This window comes from Arabidopsis thaliana, chromosome 3 (genome assembly GCF_000001735.4).
Source record: "Arabidopsis thaliana chromosome 3, partial sequence".
In the NCBI taxonomy this organism is placed as follows: Eukaryota; Viridiplantae; Streptophyta; class Magnoliopsida; order Brassicales; family Brassicaceae; genus Arabidopsis; species Arabidopsis thaliana.
In genome coordinates this window covers 22,351,294-22,366,649 of record NC_003074.8, presented here as the reverse complement: position 1 = coordinate 22,366,649, position 15,356 = coordinate 22,351,294, and the positions used below count along the sequence as shown (strand labels likewise).

Here is a 15,356-nt window from a genome sequence, read left to right as displayed (position 1 = left end):
ACCAAAATATATCCGTTTTGACCCCTCGAATATTCGTCAGAATATGCTGCACTTTTCCGACGGAATTCCAACAAAATACACTCGATCAAGTAGCCGCCGGTTAAATAGTTGCCCGGTCAAATAGCCGTGCGTTTAGTTTTAAAAAAAATATATATATATTCAAAAGTCCGTCGGAAATCCGTCACTGATTTGATTCTCATCTTTATATTCTTCTACCATTGATAATTGGTAACATTGATAATTCTCATCTTTATATTCTTCTACCATCATTCACAAATTTGATTCACAAATCATGTGACCAATCAAAATTTGCCACATAGATTTTTTCTAATTTAAATAATTAACATAAAATCTGTAAAAGAAATTTGAGATCGTTATACAAAAATGTGCAATCAAATTTTGACATATGGCAAGTTTATCAGAAAAGTAAGGAAATTAACGAAGATGAAAAAAATTCAAAGGTAAAATAACAAATCATATTTTGCCACATCATTTGACACCAGAATATTTGTTCTTCTCCACGATCTCCTATCTTCACCGTTTCTACTCCACGATTTTCATCTAACTGCTTCATCTGCATCTTTAAAAGACTCGAAATTGCTTTTTCTCTCCCTTGACGAACTCACTATCTTCTTCTCACTTGTGCTGACTCTCTTTCTCAAATCCAAAAACTCATTCAATCACTATTGGAGTTCGCTATGTATACAACATCTAAGAAGAGACATTGGCATTTAGCATATGCCATTTAGCATAAGTGCCTAAATAATTCTTTATTTTTTCTTCTTCGAGGTAACAACTTCTTCAATCTGTAGCTTTACTTTAAAAGTGTAATTCATATACTTCTTTAACAACTAAGCTTGATACACTTGGTTTTTTTTTTTTGGTCAAAGGCTTGGTACATTTGGTTAACAATTGAGATTTCTCTTATTTGGTGGCAGAATAGAGATGAACGATGTTGGGCAGAGAAGCTGCTGGTTGGAACTTGGTTCAACGAAATCTTCAATTTAGAATGAGGAACAAACGTTCTATACGGTTATCACTAAATGTGAATTATATGTTGCATTAGATATTGCAAAAAAAGTAACTTGAAGTTTATTATTTTAAAAATTGTAACAAGTTGTGTGACTTTTTTTTAGAAGAATAAAAAACATGTATTTCTTCAACATGATTAATTTTTTGTTATATTACTCATATTTTAATCAAAAGTTCAATCAACAGTTTTAGTTTACTAGCTATTTTTACCTTTTACAACTTCTGGATTTTAAATCACCTTTTATCGTCATACTAATTGAAAATATGAAAAATTTTAAGTGTATCCCGTCGGAAATACTTCGTCGGGAATCCATCGGGAATAACGTCATCGGGAAACCGTCGAAGAAGATACCGACCGATTTTCAACAACGTTTTGATGCAATGCTTGACAACAATATTCGTTAGAAAATAGTCGGAAACTATTTTCGACGAGGATCCGACGATCATTTTCGACTAGTTTCCAACCGGTTTCGCAACCAATGTTATCGTCAGAAAAGCGTAGAGAAATTGTTGGAAAATACCTCGTCGGAAACCCGTCGAGAATTTGTAACACGTTTGCGACGACATTCAGATTTCCGACGAGATAGAATCGACCAATCAATATCGTCGAAAATTCGTCGAATACGTTTGTTTCCAATGTTATTCCGACGATTTCGTCCGTCGGAAATAGTCTATCTTCTTATAGTGAGAGTAGGTCACACGCGCTGTGACTTCTAGTGAACTTGCCGTTAACACAACGCTAAAGCTGAGATATTTCGATTCAGACACGTGTAAGGTGTAGATTAATGGACAGAAAAGGTGTTCAGAGAAATGGTCCCCTTAAAGGTAATAACAGGAACGCATGGAAGATATTACGATGCATGGAACAGAGTCTCTTCTCTTGTGTCCATTTTCTAAATTATCCACATATATGGCCTGCCTCTCACATTCACATACATAGCCTCTTACGAAGGTTTATGAATTTTCCCTACTTTCCCTTTATTATTCAATGTATATATATCTTCATCTACATCTGCAATACTACATACGATACATGTGTTGTGTATACATACACTTTACAATTCAATATTCACCAAAATTACTGTTGTATATAATTGAACAGTTGAAAGTGACTCATTTCGCTGGCTCTATTAAAAGAATGAAGATAGTATATAGTATATGTTTTCTTCTGAGTCGTGTATCCTCTTTTAAAATGTCATGACAATTTCATGAAATGAACATCGATCGTTCGTTTTTGAATAAATGAATTCTTGCTACATATCCGTACATTTCGTTTTTTAAATTAGATAGACTAGATCATTAACTTTAACTAGCTAGTAAGATTACATTTACTATCTCTTTGGATATGAACTAAGTTCTTGTTAGTAAGATTACATTTACTATCTCTTTGGATATGAACTAAGTAAACTAAACTAAGACATGAATAAAACCAGTGAAAAAAATCTACGTCTGAAAGGTTTATGATATTTTCTTCTTGTACAAACACGTTAGATGTGTTCTTGTTTTGTCGCGTGAATTGGCAAACATATTGGGAAGAAATGTTGTCAGAGTTGACTGGCATTATTATAGCATGATTCTCGAATTGGCTATTCTTTTCTACAAATATGTGTTACCATAAAACTTACATTTTTTCCCAATGTAAATATACACCCAAGAAAAAAAAAAAACAATGGGCTCCACTTTGTCGATTTACACTAAAATACCACCGTGTGTATATATATATATATAAGTCAGTGTGATTAATCTTATCTAGTTCTCCAAAAATACATAACCAATCACATTTATACACGCCTAAATAAGTAAGTTTTCACGGCATATATAATTCATGGCACACGGTTTTAGTGGCACAATAGTATGTCACATAGATACACTACAGATTTTATTTAATACAATTAGAGTGTTCTGGAAATGGTACGTGATGTAATTCGTACATGATTAGTTTTATTTGGTCATGGGCGACCATTTTTTCTTTGATATTGGTCATGTGAATACATTAATTTCCATGCTATATTTGCTAAGAAGTTTCATCAGTCACATTTATTTTCTAGACCTATAGGCTATGATATAAAAAGTATTCGAACGAACGAAGGAACGAACTAAAGACTTAGGATTCGATAAAAGTCTATTTAAGAAATTAATGTGGCGCACGAGAAGTTGAATGAGTTGACTAGTCTCACTTTAAATTCATTATCGTGTAAGCGCATAGGTGTAGATTAGATATGGATGGATTCATAAAAGTGGATCTCTTTATAAACATGAAATAAAAACATTTTGAAACTTTCTTTCATAGTGGATAAAACATAATTTTTGGGATGTTAAAGTAAATAACTAAACAGGTTATTGTGTCAAGATCATCGTGCAAATAAACAGTGATCATAATAAATTCTCAATCTAGGGGACTCAGACAATTTGTTTTTTTCATTAGGAGACTGAAAGTCTGAAACCATTAGATTTCTAAATGCTCGTGTTTTCAAGTTTTAACTAAACAATTCTTTTTGTTTTAACCATAATTATACAAATCATTTGAAGCAGTTTATTTTCACGAAGAGATCAGAGTTTCTTTCACCAAATACAACAAATTTTTTATTTAAAAATTGTATAATTAGTTAGAAGAAAATGCTATTTGTAAAATTATGAGCCTTCTAACCAAACGGGAGTGTCTATCACGCTCTCAACGGAGATAAAGTCAAAGATATGCATCCCACAAGTTTCTCTCTTTCTCAAATTCCTAAAAAAGACAGAAAAAAGCTACGAAAGTAACATCCCAAACAAAAAAACAAGGGCAAAATAGTCATTTACAAATAGTCGATTTTTATAATTTAAGGTTCTTTGTTTCTCCACCTCCCAAGCTCCAACTGAAAACGACTGCAAAGCAACCTGCGGTCTCTACCTGCCTTATTACGCTATTATACTTTTTTATTATTTATTTAACATATTTCTTGGTTTTTTAAATATTATTATTATTTATGGACCGACTTGCGAATATAATAAGTTTTCCATAACCAATTTATATATCTTTTTTTCTCCTTCTTTATAGAATCAATTCTTCCCTTTTTTATTTTGTTTATCTCTCTCTCTCTCTCATTCTCTTCCAACTCTTCCTCTCCTTCATATTCTCCGTCTGTCTTCTGCTAATTTAAGGAAACAAAAATGGTGGATCTTGAAAGAAGAGTGTGTTGCATGTGTGGTGATGTGGGATTCTTCGACAAGCTCTTTCACTGCAGCAAGTGCCTTAATCGCTTTCAACACTCGTATGTTCTTACATATTTCTTTATCTCTATACCACATGTACTTATGTGTGTAATTTACTCATCATCATGCATATTTACAGCATATAATACAGATTTAGATCGCAGTAGACGGTGAGATCTTGTGCCACGTGCTTTATATCTATGTAGCTGATGATCATTCATCATCATATTAAATCAAAAGCATGCATATATCATATACATATATGTGTGTATATATTGTCAAACTAGACAAGAAATGTCTCAACAACTACCATATATACATATACATGATAAATATACATGGATTATCATCATCAATTCATGACCATGATCATAATCTTGATACAGGTACTGTAGTAGCTATTACAAAGAGCAAGCTGATCCAATCAAGATCTGTGATTGGTGTCAGTGTGAAGCAAAAAGTCGAACCGGAGCAAAACACGGTGTTAATGGTGGATCGTCTAAGAGATCGTACCGGTCGGAATATTCTTCACCTCATCACCAAATCAAACAGCAAGAGATTAACCAAACCACTAGTAGTAGTATTCCTCCAGCAGCCGACAAGGGAAAAACTGGCGTGCCTTCTCCTAGACCGGCCACTCGTAGGTACAAGCTTCTCAAGGATGTTATGTGTTAGTAATGTTTTCGAAATAACCAAAAGTTAAGAGAGACATAGAGAGTTTATTAGGATCTGGGATGATGATAATAAGACACATGTCTGTAAGATATATAAAACTAGCTAGGGCTATGATAGCTGTTGTTATGGTTTGAGAAGCAATGTAATATACCTGCGGAGTTATTTCATGGATTAGTAAGTGTTTGAGATAAATTAATTAAGTATATCTATAACAAATGAAATCTCTCTCTTTTTTTTTGGGTTGGGTGATTGATTTTACTAGATAAGCGATGAATTTTGTGTGTGAGTTTTGTTGTTGCTATCCTTCATGATCAGCATATGATGACACTATTCTCTCGCTATTCAAAAGCCACACATATAGTTAACAATCATTTAAACACTTTTTTTTTAGTTTTTTAAAAACAAGTTAATCAATGGAGCCACTATTATTAGATTTGAGTTTTAACATGATTGAGTCATTCCTAGCTAGTTTTAAGAAGTGTGTTTATTGGATTAAGAATTCGTGCAAATACATGTAAAATGTGTGTCATGACTCATACATTAGTACATGTTTTGAATGCTTTAGGTATTCCATGTGGCCCTCTAGTAAATAAGGGTTTTGTTTTGATGCAAACGTTACTAGCTAAACTTAGTTTCAAATCATCAAAGCGATATGTTCGTCGTCATAGTCACACAAATATTGAGATACTAACAAAGTAGTTGTTGTATACGATTAGTCGAGTAGTCATCAATAGTTTTGTTGAAAAAGACATTTGACCACTAAAAGGCTTACACATATACAGTATATATAGTGTAGTAGATTAAATCCACCGCGATGAGAAATTCGCATGGCGATTGCTTTACATATAACTTGACTCAGATCCAAAAACATATCTAATGATGCACCCTCATTCATATTTATAGCTGTTCATGGTCTCACCGTGTGCAGGACCCAAATATGAAAATATCACAAATTATATGAATTGAGTCACAGGCAAAGCAGTGTCACGAACATCGATCCACATATATTGCTGAGATTCTTCAGGAGAAATTAATACATTTTTAGTCCTTCGTCTTGTTTCCTCTTTTGGACCCAAAATAAAAAATAATACTATAACAAAAACTAAAAGCTGCCACCTTCTTTCTCTGCCACTCAAATTCGTTCCATGTCTTTTCTCTTTTTAATTTCCTTTTGTCACTAAACTATTTTCGCTTAAACAAAGTGATAAAACATGTGACCAAACCGCATCATTTCTAATCCTTTTTAGAATAATGCATACATCACCATAATCACATGAAAACATTTGGTTTTATTTGCTAAAAGAGATCGTCCTTGCTTTACCAAAAAAAAAGATGAGAGGTCGTCACTACGTCTCCACTCCAAAACGACGACGTTGTTATGTTCAATGTGAAATATCAAAATTAGGGTTTTATTAGACAAAAGGGAATCACAAACAGACGATTGAAATTTGAGAGCAAACACGTATATAGGAAAGGGTACTATGGTAAATTAGTTATTGGTAATATAGGAAGCCCAGTAAACTAAATTTAGGTTCGGGATCAGCCCATTATCCCCAAAAGAAGGAACACGTCATCAGGAGTGAGAGACGAGTCAGAAACCTCTGTCTGGGCTAGAGGTTCTTCCGTGGCATCGGAGCTGATAAACTCGCCACGACACGAAAACGGAAAATCGATCCGCCATGTTTGATTTTGCCAAATAAGAGAGTAGAGTTCTCTAGTTTTGAACGAAGAAGAAGACGAAAGAAGAATGCATAACGCGAAGGGATTGTTGGGACGAATCGTTCGAGATAAGCTATGGAGATTTGGTTATCGGAGGAGCTTGTGCTCGCTTAAATTGACTTCCGAGGATCTTGATTACCAGGTTCGGAGGTTTTATCGTCATCATTCTCACTCTCTGTTTCAATTTACGGAAATTTTGAATGATCGTTAGCTCAATTTTTGATTAGGTTCTCGTTGAAGGAAGTGGTTGTTCCCGTACTGCGATTCTCAATAGACCACCTGCTCTCAATGCACTCACCACTCACATGGTACTCTCTACTGTTCTCTGTTTGTATCTTTCCTTCACTCCTACTAGCAATTGTGGTCTCTTCGAGGCTGGATTCTTCAATTTCGTAATAGAATTGTATATATTGGTCTCTCGCTCTCAACTTTTGGATTTTCTACTACTCCTGTTTTTCTTTGGTACATTGATTATTGGTTTCGACTTTTGATGGATATATGATTTCGTGGCATGAGACATTGATTTGTGTGTGTTTGTGAATAGGGATATAGGTTGCAGAAACTTTATAAGAATTGGGAAGAAGATCCAAATATTGGGTTTGTGATGATGAAGGTAATTTGTGCAACACATTGTTGCTTCTACTTTCTTGTGTTTGAGGGGAGAAAAAGTTCCTAACTTTTATTTCTCTTGATCTGTTGAAGGGGAGTGGAAGGGCATTTTGTGCTGGTGGTGATATTGTGTCTCTCTACCATTTAAGAACGAGAGGTACAGGAAAATTCTGTATACATTGTGATTATTTAATTTCTTGGAGGCTAGTTAGGTTCGTAAACGAAAAAGGGAGTTTTATTCATGAAGATGAAATGGCGTGGGAGGGTGTATGTTAATCTAATACTTGCCACTTTTTGTAGTACTTTAGGTATCTATATTTGGGTTTGAAACTTAGTATGCCTTTTTTACTGATTAGCGAGGTTTCTGCGGTATCTTCTTACTCTCTGTATTCACTGCTCATTGCTTTACTTATTTCTCCTTAAATATATGTAGGTAGCCCGGATGCTATTAGGGAGTTTTTCTCGAGTTTGTATAGTTTTATATACTTGCTAGGCACATATCTAAAGCCACATGTAAGTTCTCTTTACTTTTTGATCATTCTGAATTCCGGTACCAATAGGAATAACGATGTCACCAATAAGTAGAATGACACCATGAGTTTCTCTGCATGCAGGTGGCAATTCTTAACGGTGTTACTATGGGAGGCGGAACTGGAGTTTCGATACCTGGGACATTTCGTGTAGCTACTGATAGAACTGTATGTAATTTCTCATCTATACGCTATTTCTCCATCTTTCACCATCTATTTCTTCCTTTCAATTAGTCGGACAGCTGGATTCTAGTTTAGTTCGGATGTCCAACTTCTTGGAGGATGCAGTAACTAGCTCATGGATATTGCAGATTTTTGCTACCCCTGAAACAATCATCGGTTTTCATCCTGATGCTGGTGCTTCTTTTAACCTCTCCCACTTACCTGGTCGCTTAGGTATGCTAGTGATATGTTTTGAACTGCTTAAATTCTCTCTAGGTTTCTCATAATCTCATTTGACTGTGTTATTAACTGCTGTAAAGCAATTTTTATTTGGACAATTACCATAGAAATCGCTGATCCAGCAGCAAAGTTAAATATCAAATTCTGCTGTTTCATAGTATACATTAGCTCCCTCAGATGGACGATTTAATAGAGTCTATGCAGGGGAGTATCTGGGTCTGACTGGGTTAAAGCTCAGTGGGGCAGAAATGTTGGCATGTGGCCTTGCTACACATTATATTAGAAGTGAGGTAATTTAGATTATATAATTTGAGATCTTTCTGTTTCCATAAAACTTATCTTACCTGCTAAATAGTATAATTTCTTGTCCTACAACAGGAGGTTCCTGTAATGGAAGAACAGCTCAAGAAGCTGCTCACTGATGATCCTTCTGTTGTTGAGTCATGCTTAGAAAAATGTGCAGAAGTTGCCCATCCGGAAAAGACTGGTGTTATTCGTAGGTTTGTTTTTTCTGAAACCTGAAGATACAAAACTCATGCCTTGTATTCTCATACCAGCTCCCTGAGCTTGCTTTATTTCTGATTTTTCTTAGGATCGATTTACTTGAAAAATGCTTTAGCCATGACACAGTAGAAGAAATTATTGATTCTTTGGTAAGTTTCTTTACGAATGATTCTGCGAGTATGACCATCTCGGTCACTAGAAGTAACAGTGTTTTGGGTCACCAGGAAATCGAGGCTAGTAGAAGAAAAGATACATGGTGCATTACGACTCTACGTAGACTTAAAGAAAGCTCACCGTTATCTTTGAAGGTGGCATTGAGATCTGTAAGTTCACAATCAACTTTGCTTGTAAAAATCTTCAAAAAATTCAAATTTCCTTTTCATGACTCATGCAGCTTCTTTAAAACGAATCCAACAGATCCGGGAAGGAAGATTACAAACACTTGACCAATGCTTAATCCGAGAGTACAGAATGTCGCTACAAGGATTAATCGGGCCAATGTCCGGCAATTTTTGTGAGGTATGTGAATTTCCAGTATTAAAAAGCTTGCCATTGCAAACAGAGTAATGAGTCACTAATGCGTAATGTTTCAATACTGAAAAGGGAGTACGAGCTCGATTGATAGACAAGGATGAAGCACCAAAGGTATAATGTTAAATCATATTTCCAATAACCCCATTACTGTGTACATAAGGAAGGCATTACTGATAAGAATTGGTGGGTGTGCAGTGGGATCCACCGAGCTTGGAGAAAGTATCAGAGGACATGGTTGATGATTACTTCTGTGCCTTGACTCCCACGGAACCTGATCTTGACCTTCCTGTCAAACTCAGAGAAAGCATTTAGTTTCTTGATGAAAAAAAAAATCAACTTGGCTAACATCAGTCCGACACTCCCCTTGGTATTCGTAAAGAACTTGTTTGTTGGGAGACTGATTTCATTCTTCCTGAAGCAGAATGTGTTGCAGAATTTTTGTATTGACAAAAATAGTACTTCAAAATTTAATAAAATAACTATTAATATAAGTAATTTACTAATTACGCTTTTGATGCCTTCTCCATACATTGTCGCGCTTAGTGTATACATGAATATTATATATGTGAACACTTTTGCATGTAAACATAATTCAATTTGGTGCGATGAATTAGGTTTAAGCTCAATAGTCTCACCAAAAATGAAGTGTAGAGTTTAATTTTCAAACAATTAACAAACCCCTAAGCAACTCAGGTGTCATGTCTCTCACCCGCCTCCGCTCCGCCCTCTCTTTCTCCTCTCCGATCTACCAGCTCCGCCGCCAAGCCTCCTCTCTCCCATTTAATTACTGCCTTAATAAGGCCCTGCTTCCTCCTCCAGGAGGCCCATTTAATTACTGAAATATATTATGTTGAAATCTCATCTACTGGGTTTTTAATCATGGGCCTCATCTTATGAAACAAAATTTAACAAAACTTTTGACTTTTTTCAGATACAATTGACCATAAACCGTCTATAGTCTTGAGTTTCAAGGGAAGAAGAAAAGTACGAGTGATCGGGAAAATGCTTTAACTCAGCTTTTGTTTTTCCGCTTCTTTTTAGGTTTGACAGCATCTTTAAGTGTCATTTCTCCATCCTTGTGTTTTGTATCCTTCTTCCCTAATTCTCCGGTTACTTCCTCAACTGAAATCTCAACACCAACCTTCTGCGCATTTCCAGAGCCGTTCATTTTCTTCGTGCTCGATGACTTAGTAACGGGATCCCCTGATTAAACAAAACAGAACAGTATCAGTTTAGCATGACTCGAAGAGACATTGGGAGTAAGAAGCCAAAAAAAACAAAATTTTACCTCTTGAAGCAAGAGAAACTTTCAGTGAATCAACATCCATAGCTTCTGAGTAAGGGTCCCTGAAAATTGTTTCACAACAGAGATTTTGAAAAGAAAGATCCACAAGGAGTCATGGAGGTTCCTTCACAAACCAGAGAGTGAAACATTCAAGACTATACCAATTTGAGGGACCGCCTTTGAAATTGGCAGCTTCTTCTTCCTTACTGCTTCTTACTTCCTCCGTAGAGAGCTTTAGTCTTTCAACATGTTCTCGAGATATCTCTGCAGCTCTTTCCTGATCTGAGGACTTCCTATGTTCCTCCTTCACAGCTACAGTAGGTCCAGAAACTTCAGATTTAGCCAAAGTGGGATGTCGCTTCACCTTCTGTAAGCTTCTCTCACAGTTATATGCTTCAACCTACACCATGAAAACAAAGCACAACAAACTATGAGTTGTTGAATATTTTTGGATTCAAAAGAAATATGCTTTGGATTTCAGAAACCTTACTTCTTCTCTAATGATCTTTGTTGTTGCAGCAGCTCTTGAAGAAGCAAGACGCAGGCAATGAAGGATTACACTCTGGTTCACGCCTTCTTCCCCCGGTTTTTGGATTGCGCATATATCGCCATTGGCATTAACTGTCACAGTCATTCTCCCACACATAACTGCTTCTTCAACATAAGTTGGGTCCATCACCTGCATATAACAACACATCACACTTTATATCTCAGAAAAGAAAAAAGAAAAAGCAAACTAGACTCTCACTAAAAATACAACTGTTTTTACCACAATGTTGCCTTTATTAAAAAATCCAAACGTGAAGGCTATTGGGAGATGATGTATTATCAATGGAAGTGGTTCCCTTTCCTGCAAAAGAAAGTAAAGATAGAACAAACAGTTAAAGTTAAGAACTGTCTTCTCCACTTAACAAATTCTTACAAGTTTCTCTAAACCGAAAACATATGACTAACCTCTAGTGGATGTATGATCACTTCTTGACCATTCTCTCCTCCTACAGTGCAGTCGGGTCTCCTAAATGTCATGAGAGCTGCTAAAGCAGCAATATTTGCAGCATCAACTAAGTTCCTATACATAAATGTGTAACAAAAACACGCATTAAAGATCATTTTAAAACCAGAACCTTCAATGAGATATACTGTAGCCAACAAAACTTACCCTCCATTGTCCAAGATATGAAGGTCAATGCGAACAGACCAAACCATCTTTCCAGCTAGAACGCAGAGTGACTCTGTATCTACTGCACGGCTTTCTCTGCAATCAACACAAAGACCAACTTACCATTACTCCAACCAGAACAGCCAGCAATACTCTTGCAGCATCAACAAAGTTTGTCCAAAAAAACATTTACCTTAGACCACGATCGATAATGCGTCCCAACTCCACTGCAGATTCGCCAGGACGACCAGGCTCAAAAGACGGATCAGCCATTGGAGAAAATTCCGTGAAGATCGAGAGAGACCCTTCATTAGGTCTGTCTTTGTAAGGTTGTACCAACTGAGCAGTCACGAAACCCATTACATGAGTCTGACCAAGTTGAACTTCCGAGCTACCATATTCTCTGTTAATTCAAACGAGATTAAAAGCTGTCTTTGGTTACAAACACTAAAAGAAAAGCATGCTAGTATTCGTTCTAACAGAGGTAATAGACTGAACAAAGTTATCTACATTCAAATTTATCACAAAACTCGACAAAGAGGGAAGCTTTAGAGCTAAAGAAAGCAAACAAAGCCTACAAAGTGCAGAAAAGAAACGGCATCAATAAGCAGTTCTATGAGCACTTACTTGCCAAACTTAATAGTAAGCTTGCGATAATCATAAAGGCCACGACCATCTACTCTGAGCTCAGATTGCAACGCAGTTTCCACGAATTTACTTTCGTTAACAGTCAACCTCCACATATTAGCCAATCTCCCCTCCATTATCTGCTATCACTAGTAAACTAAAAATCAAAACTTTGAGCAACCCTTACAGCAAATCAAACACTCTAATCGATAGAAAACCTTCTCTTAGGCTTAGAATCAACTCTGTAAATTAAACCAAAACGTACCTACTGGAGAAAAGAGATGAGAAGAGACACTTGGACTTTCTTCTTTCTTTTATTGTACTTCACCTCCGGCTAACTACGAAGGAGCTCCAAAGATTTTAGGGAGAGGCGGCAAAATCGCACAGATGTTTTTTTCTATCTATCTCTCGGCCTTAACAACAGTAAATGTAAACACGGCGGCGATTCAGAGAAAGCTTGGTGATGGGAAAACACAGGTTTCGGAAAAATTCGAGAGGGTGAATAACTAAAAACGCTGTCGTTCTGGATCAACAAACACCGGCGTCGTTTCAGCTGTTACCGACGTCGTTTCATATATTATTTGTTATTTGACAAAAAAAATTATAATGGATATAAGCCCATGGGCTTACAGACATTATCTTGATGCTTTTTGGGCTACTAACTTCAAAGGGAAAAACGTCAATGAGTTTTTTATTTTATCTTTTTGGTGTAAATGTTAAGAAAGTCAATGAGTAGTATGTTGAACTTTTTAATATCTCAGCAATTGTTGTTTCAGCTTGGAAAGATTAACTTTGACGCACATGTTTGCTTACTTACTGATAAATTGTATTTTAGATTTAGAATATTCAACAAGCCAGTACAGTTTTCAGAATCTTTCCCACAAAATCCTCAAGAATTGAAGATCATGCATGTACACTTACTAGATTTGTATTGCTTGTACGTATTTTATCCTACTTGTTCCAGCAGCACCACTCAAATATATCGTTTTCTGTACTTTCTTCAACATTTGGACTAATTAAGACTTTAAACGATTATTTATTAACAATGAGAGAATTTTGAGCAAGCTTTCAATCCTTCGATCTCTATTTCAAGAATCATCAGCTATTTAAAGTCTTCAACGAGAACTATATTTCTAAAGAAACTATCAAGCGTAAAAGTCTGTTATGAGCAGCCAAAAAAAGTTTACAGATTCCGCGAGATGCCTTGCCTCTTGTGGATCTTTTCGTCACCATGTCTTGGTTTAAGTCACTTAATTAGTGTCTCTTCTTAAGTTCCGTCCTCTTTCCTAAACTTGGAACCACATCGAATTCTTTAAAAAGAGAAAAGAAAAAAAAAACTGCTTATTTGGTAAGGGTCAAGAAGATATGGTTGTATCTTTATGATCATCTTAATTTGGATTGTTTACTATTACTTAATTATGAACAAGAAACATGTTGGGATGAATCTAGAAACTGATAGAACCATGTTTATGTTTGCTTCACGCACACACAAACTACATCATGTAGTCTACATGAACGAGCCGGAGACAGCTTAAATCTTTGATATTGTTTGCCCAATTTTTTTTTAAATTTTGAAATTACATTATAAGTAACTCTCTTAACTTATTTGAATGAAATTAGTTAAGGTTTACTTTCATTATTTCCGATTGGTTTTCAATTGTACGTTTCGCTAATTTTGGTATAACAATTTCAGCTTTCCCCACATGCTCTCCAAATTTCCTTCTTCTTTTTTTCATTTCTTTTGATTGAGATGTAAGAAAAAATGTTTAGTAAGAGTGAACAATATGAATCTCCATTGTTTTCTTCTTCTGCTGTTGCTTTCATTTTTCTTCTTTCTGTTTGCTTATTTTTTCTTTTCCCCCACTTTATTCCAAAGATAAAGATCGCATGTTTTAATATATATATATATATATATATATATACACTTTTATTTTAATTATGTTTTATTTGATAAATTAATTATGTGTACAATTATACTTGGACTAGTCTATGTGCATAATGGAAGGCGCCAAAAGAAGAATTCAGCTCCTTGTAATTTGTAAGCTTTTAATTTATAGTATTGTCCAAAGTCTAAAGGTATTCGTGTGGAAACGGATATGGATATTGTAATGTATCAGCAATAATCATAATCATTTCCCCCAAAAATGAAAAAAAAAATACAAAAGATTAGGTAAGTGTGGGAGCTAAGTATATTACTCACGGCTGAGGAACCCATTATAAAAAAGGATATATATCTATTAATTACTTAGATAAGAATAGTATAAAAAGATTGGCTGCTATCAAGTAGATACTCATGCCACCACTAAACCAATGAAAAAAAGAAGACTCTTTATGTCTTCCTGTTAATTTCTATGGAGGCTCACACACACACACATTCAATTCAAATCCTAACATCATGAGAATATAGAATAAGTACACACTAATTGCTCGGCATGTTTAATAATACATGTACGTAAAACTAATGTGATAGTGAGCTCACTACCACATCCACTATCTTTATATGTTTTTTTTAAATCAGTGGCCTCAGTCGTAATTCATGAGTCTACTTAACTACACACACAAGAAAAAAAACATTCATAAAGTCAACCAAAAGAATGTACATGTATTGCCTAAAATTGCTTTATTGAAATATTTTTCACCAAGATTTGTCCTGTTCCGGAGTCAAATTCCGTTTTCAATCAAAGTTATATACCCATGAAACTTCGAATGACATTTGGTTTATGTAATTTATATTTATATAATTACTAATTTTTTTCCTTCTTCTAAATGTTTCATTAATGGTCTGGATTAATAAAATATAAAATAAGATAAAAATGTGGTCTTTAATATACAAAAAGTTTGATTTTGCAATTTGTTAGAATTTTACTAATTTATTCGAAATATCCAGTTATTATTATTACTAATATGCTTAATGGATCCAATGAATGTGTTTGGGAATCCATAACAGTCGTGTTATGCCTCACACAGTGGACAAAGTAAGATGTTGGGCAAAAGCATTCCCATTGTTATAGCATATATCCTTTCACCTTTTACGCAAATTAAAGAAATGGACAAATGAAAATAAAGAAAGTGAAAGGTTATTAACTTA

At 35.2% G+C, this 15,356-nt stretch overlaps 3 protein-coding genes and 1 long non-coding RNA gene across 10 annotated transcripts; 3 read left to right on the top strand and 1 right to left on the bottom strand.

The window, feature by feature from the left end:
• The first annotated feature begins 162 nt into the window (after positions 1-162).
• AT3G09415 lies at positions 163-945 on the top strand. The gene has a single exon (NR_141533.1). It is a non-coding gene; the product is annotated as an other RNA (long non-coding RNA).
• Positions 946-4,070: 3,125 nt separating this feature from the next.
• Positions 4,071-5,219, top strand: AT3G60520 (zinc ion-binding protein). 2 transcript variants are annotated; one of them, NM_115916.4, is made up of 2 exons: positions 4,071-4,283; positions 4,611-5,219. In NM_115916.4, the coding sequence occupies exons 1-2, from the start codon at positions 4,183-4,185 to the stop codon at positions 4,897-4,899; spliced, it is 390 nt and encodes a 129-aa protein (NP_191611.1). In that variant the 5' UTR covers positions 4,071-4,182; the 3' UTR covers positions 4,900-5,219. The 2 variants fall into 2 exon arrangements, with proteins under 2 accessions (NP_191611.1, NP_001327390.1); NM_001340048.1 differs by lacking the exon at positions 4,071-4,283 and adding an exon at positions 4,291-4,394 and having other exon boundaries at positions 4,611-5,120.
• A 1,154-nt stretch (positions 5,220-6,373) lies between these two features.
• On the top strand, positions 6,374-9,896 carry AT3G60510 (ATP-dependent caseinolytic (Clp) protease/crotonase family protein). 3 transcript variants are annotated; one of them, NM_001035825.2, is made up of 14 exons: positions 6,374-6,760; positions 6,846-6,926; positions 7,163-7,231; positions 7,321-7,384; positions 7,661-7,740; positions 7,842-7,925; positions 8,069-8,153; positions 8,364-8,449; positions 8,538-8,659; positions 8,752-8,812; positions 8,888-8,986; positions 9,058-9,182; positions 9,267-9,308; positions 9,393-9,698. In NM_001035825.2, the coding sequence occupies exons 1-12, from the start codon at positions 6,647-6,649 to the stop codon at positions 9,064-9,066; spliced, it is 954 nt and encodes a 317-aa protein (NP_001030902.1). In that variant the 5' UTR covers positions 6,374-6,646; the 3' UTR covers positions 9,067-9,182; positions 9,267-9,308; positions 9,393-9,698. The 3 variants fall into 3 exon arrangements, with proteins under 3 accessions (NP_001030902.1, NP_191610.3, NP_001190144.1); NM_115915.5 differs by having other exon boundaries at positions 6,433-6,760; positions 9,081-9,182; positions 9,393-9,896; NM_001203215.1 differs by having other exon boundaries at positions 6,532-6,760; positions 8,752-8,986; positions 9,081-9,182; positions 9,393-9,686.
• On the bottom strand, positions 9,801-12,805 carry CER7 (3'-5'-exoribonuclease family protein). Of its 4 annotated transcripts, none has more exons than NM_115914.4 (10): positions 12,534-12,750; positions 12,269-12,408; positions 11,835-12,044; positions 11,642-11,737; positions 11,437-11,551; positions 11,252-11,332; positions 10,973-11,161; positions 10,644-10,882; positions 10,486-10,544; positions 9,801-10,400 (listed from the first exon to the last, which is right to left on the bottom strand). In NM_115914.4, exons 2-10 carry the CDS (start codon positions 12,403-12,405, stop codon positions 10,210-10,212), a joined length of 1,317 nt encoding a protein of 438 aa, NP_191609.1. In that variant the 5' UTR covers positions 12,406-12,408; positions 12,534-12,750; the 3' UTR covers positions 9,801-10,209. The 4 variants fall into 4 exon arrangements, with proteins under 4 accessions (NP_191609.1, NP_974466.1, NP_001327293.1 ...); NM_202737.3 differs by having other exon boundaries at positions 9,902-10,400; positions 12,269-12,425; positions 12,534-12,805; NM_001203214.1 differs by having other exon boundaries at positions 10,025-10,400; positions 12,269-12,417; positions 12,534-12,767.
• Between the last annotated feature and the right edge of the window lie 2,551 nt (positions 12,806-15,356).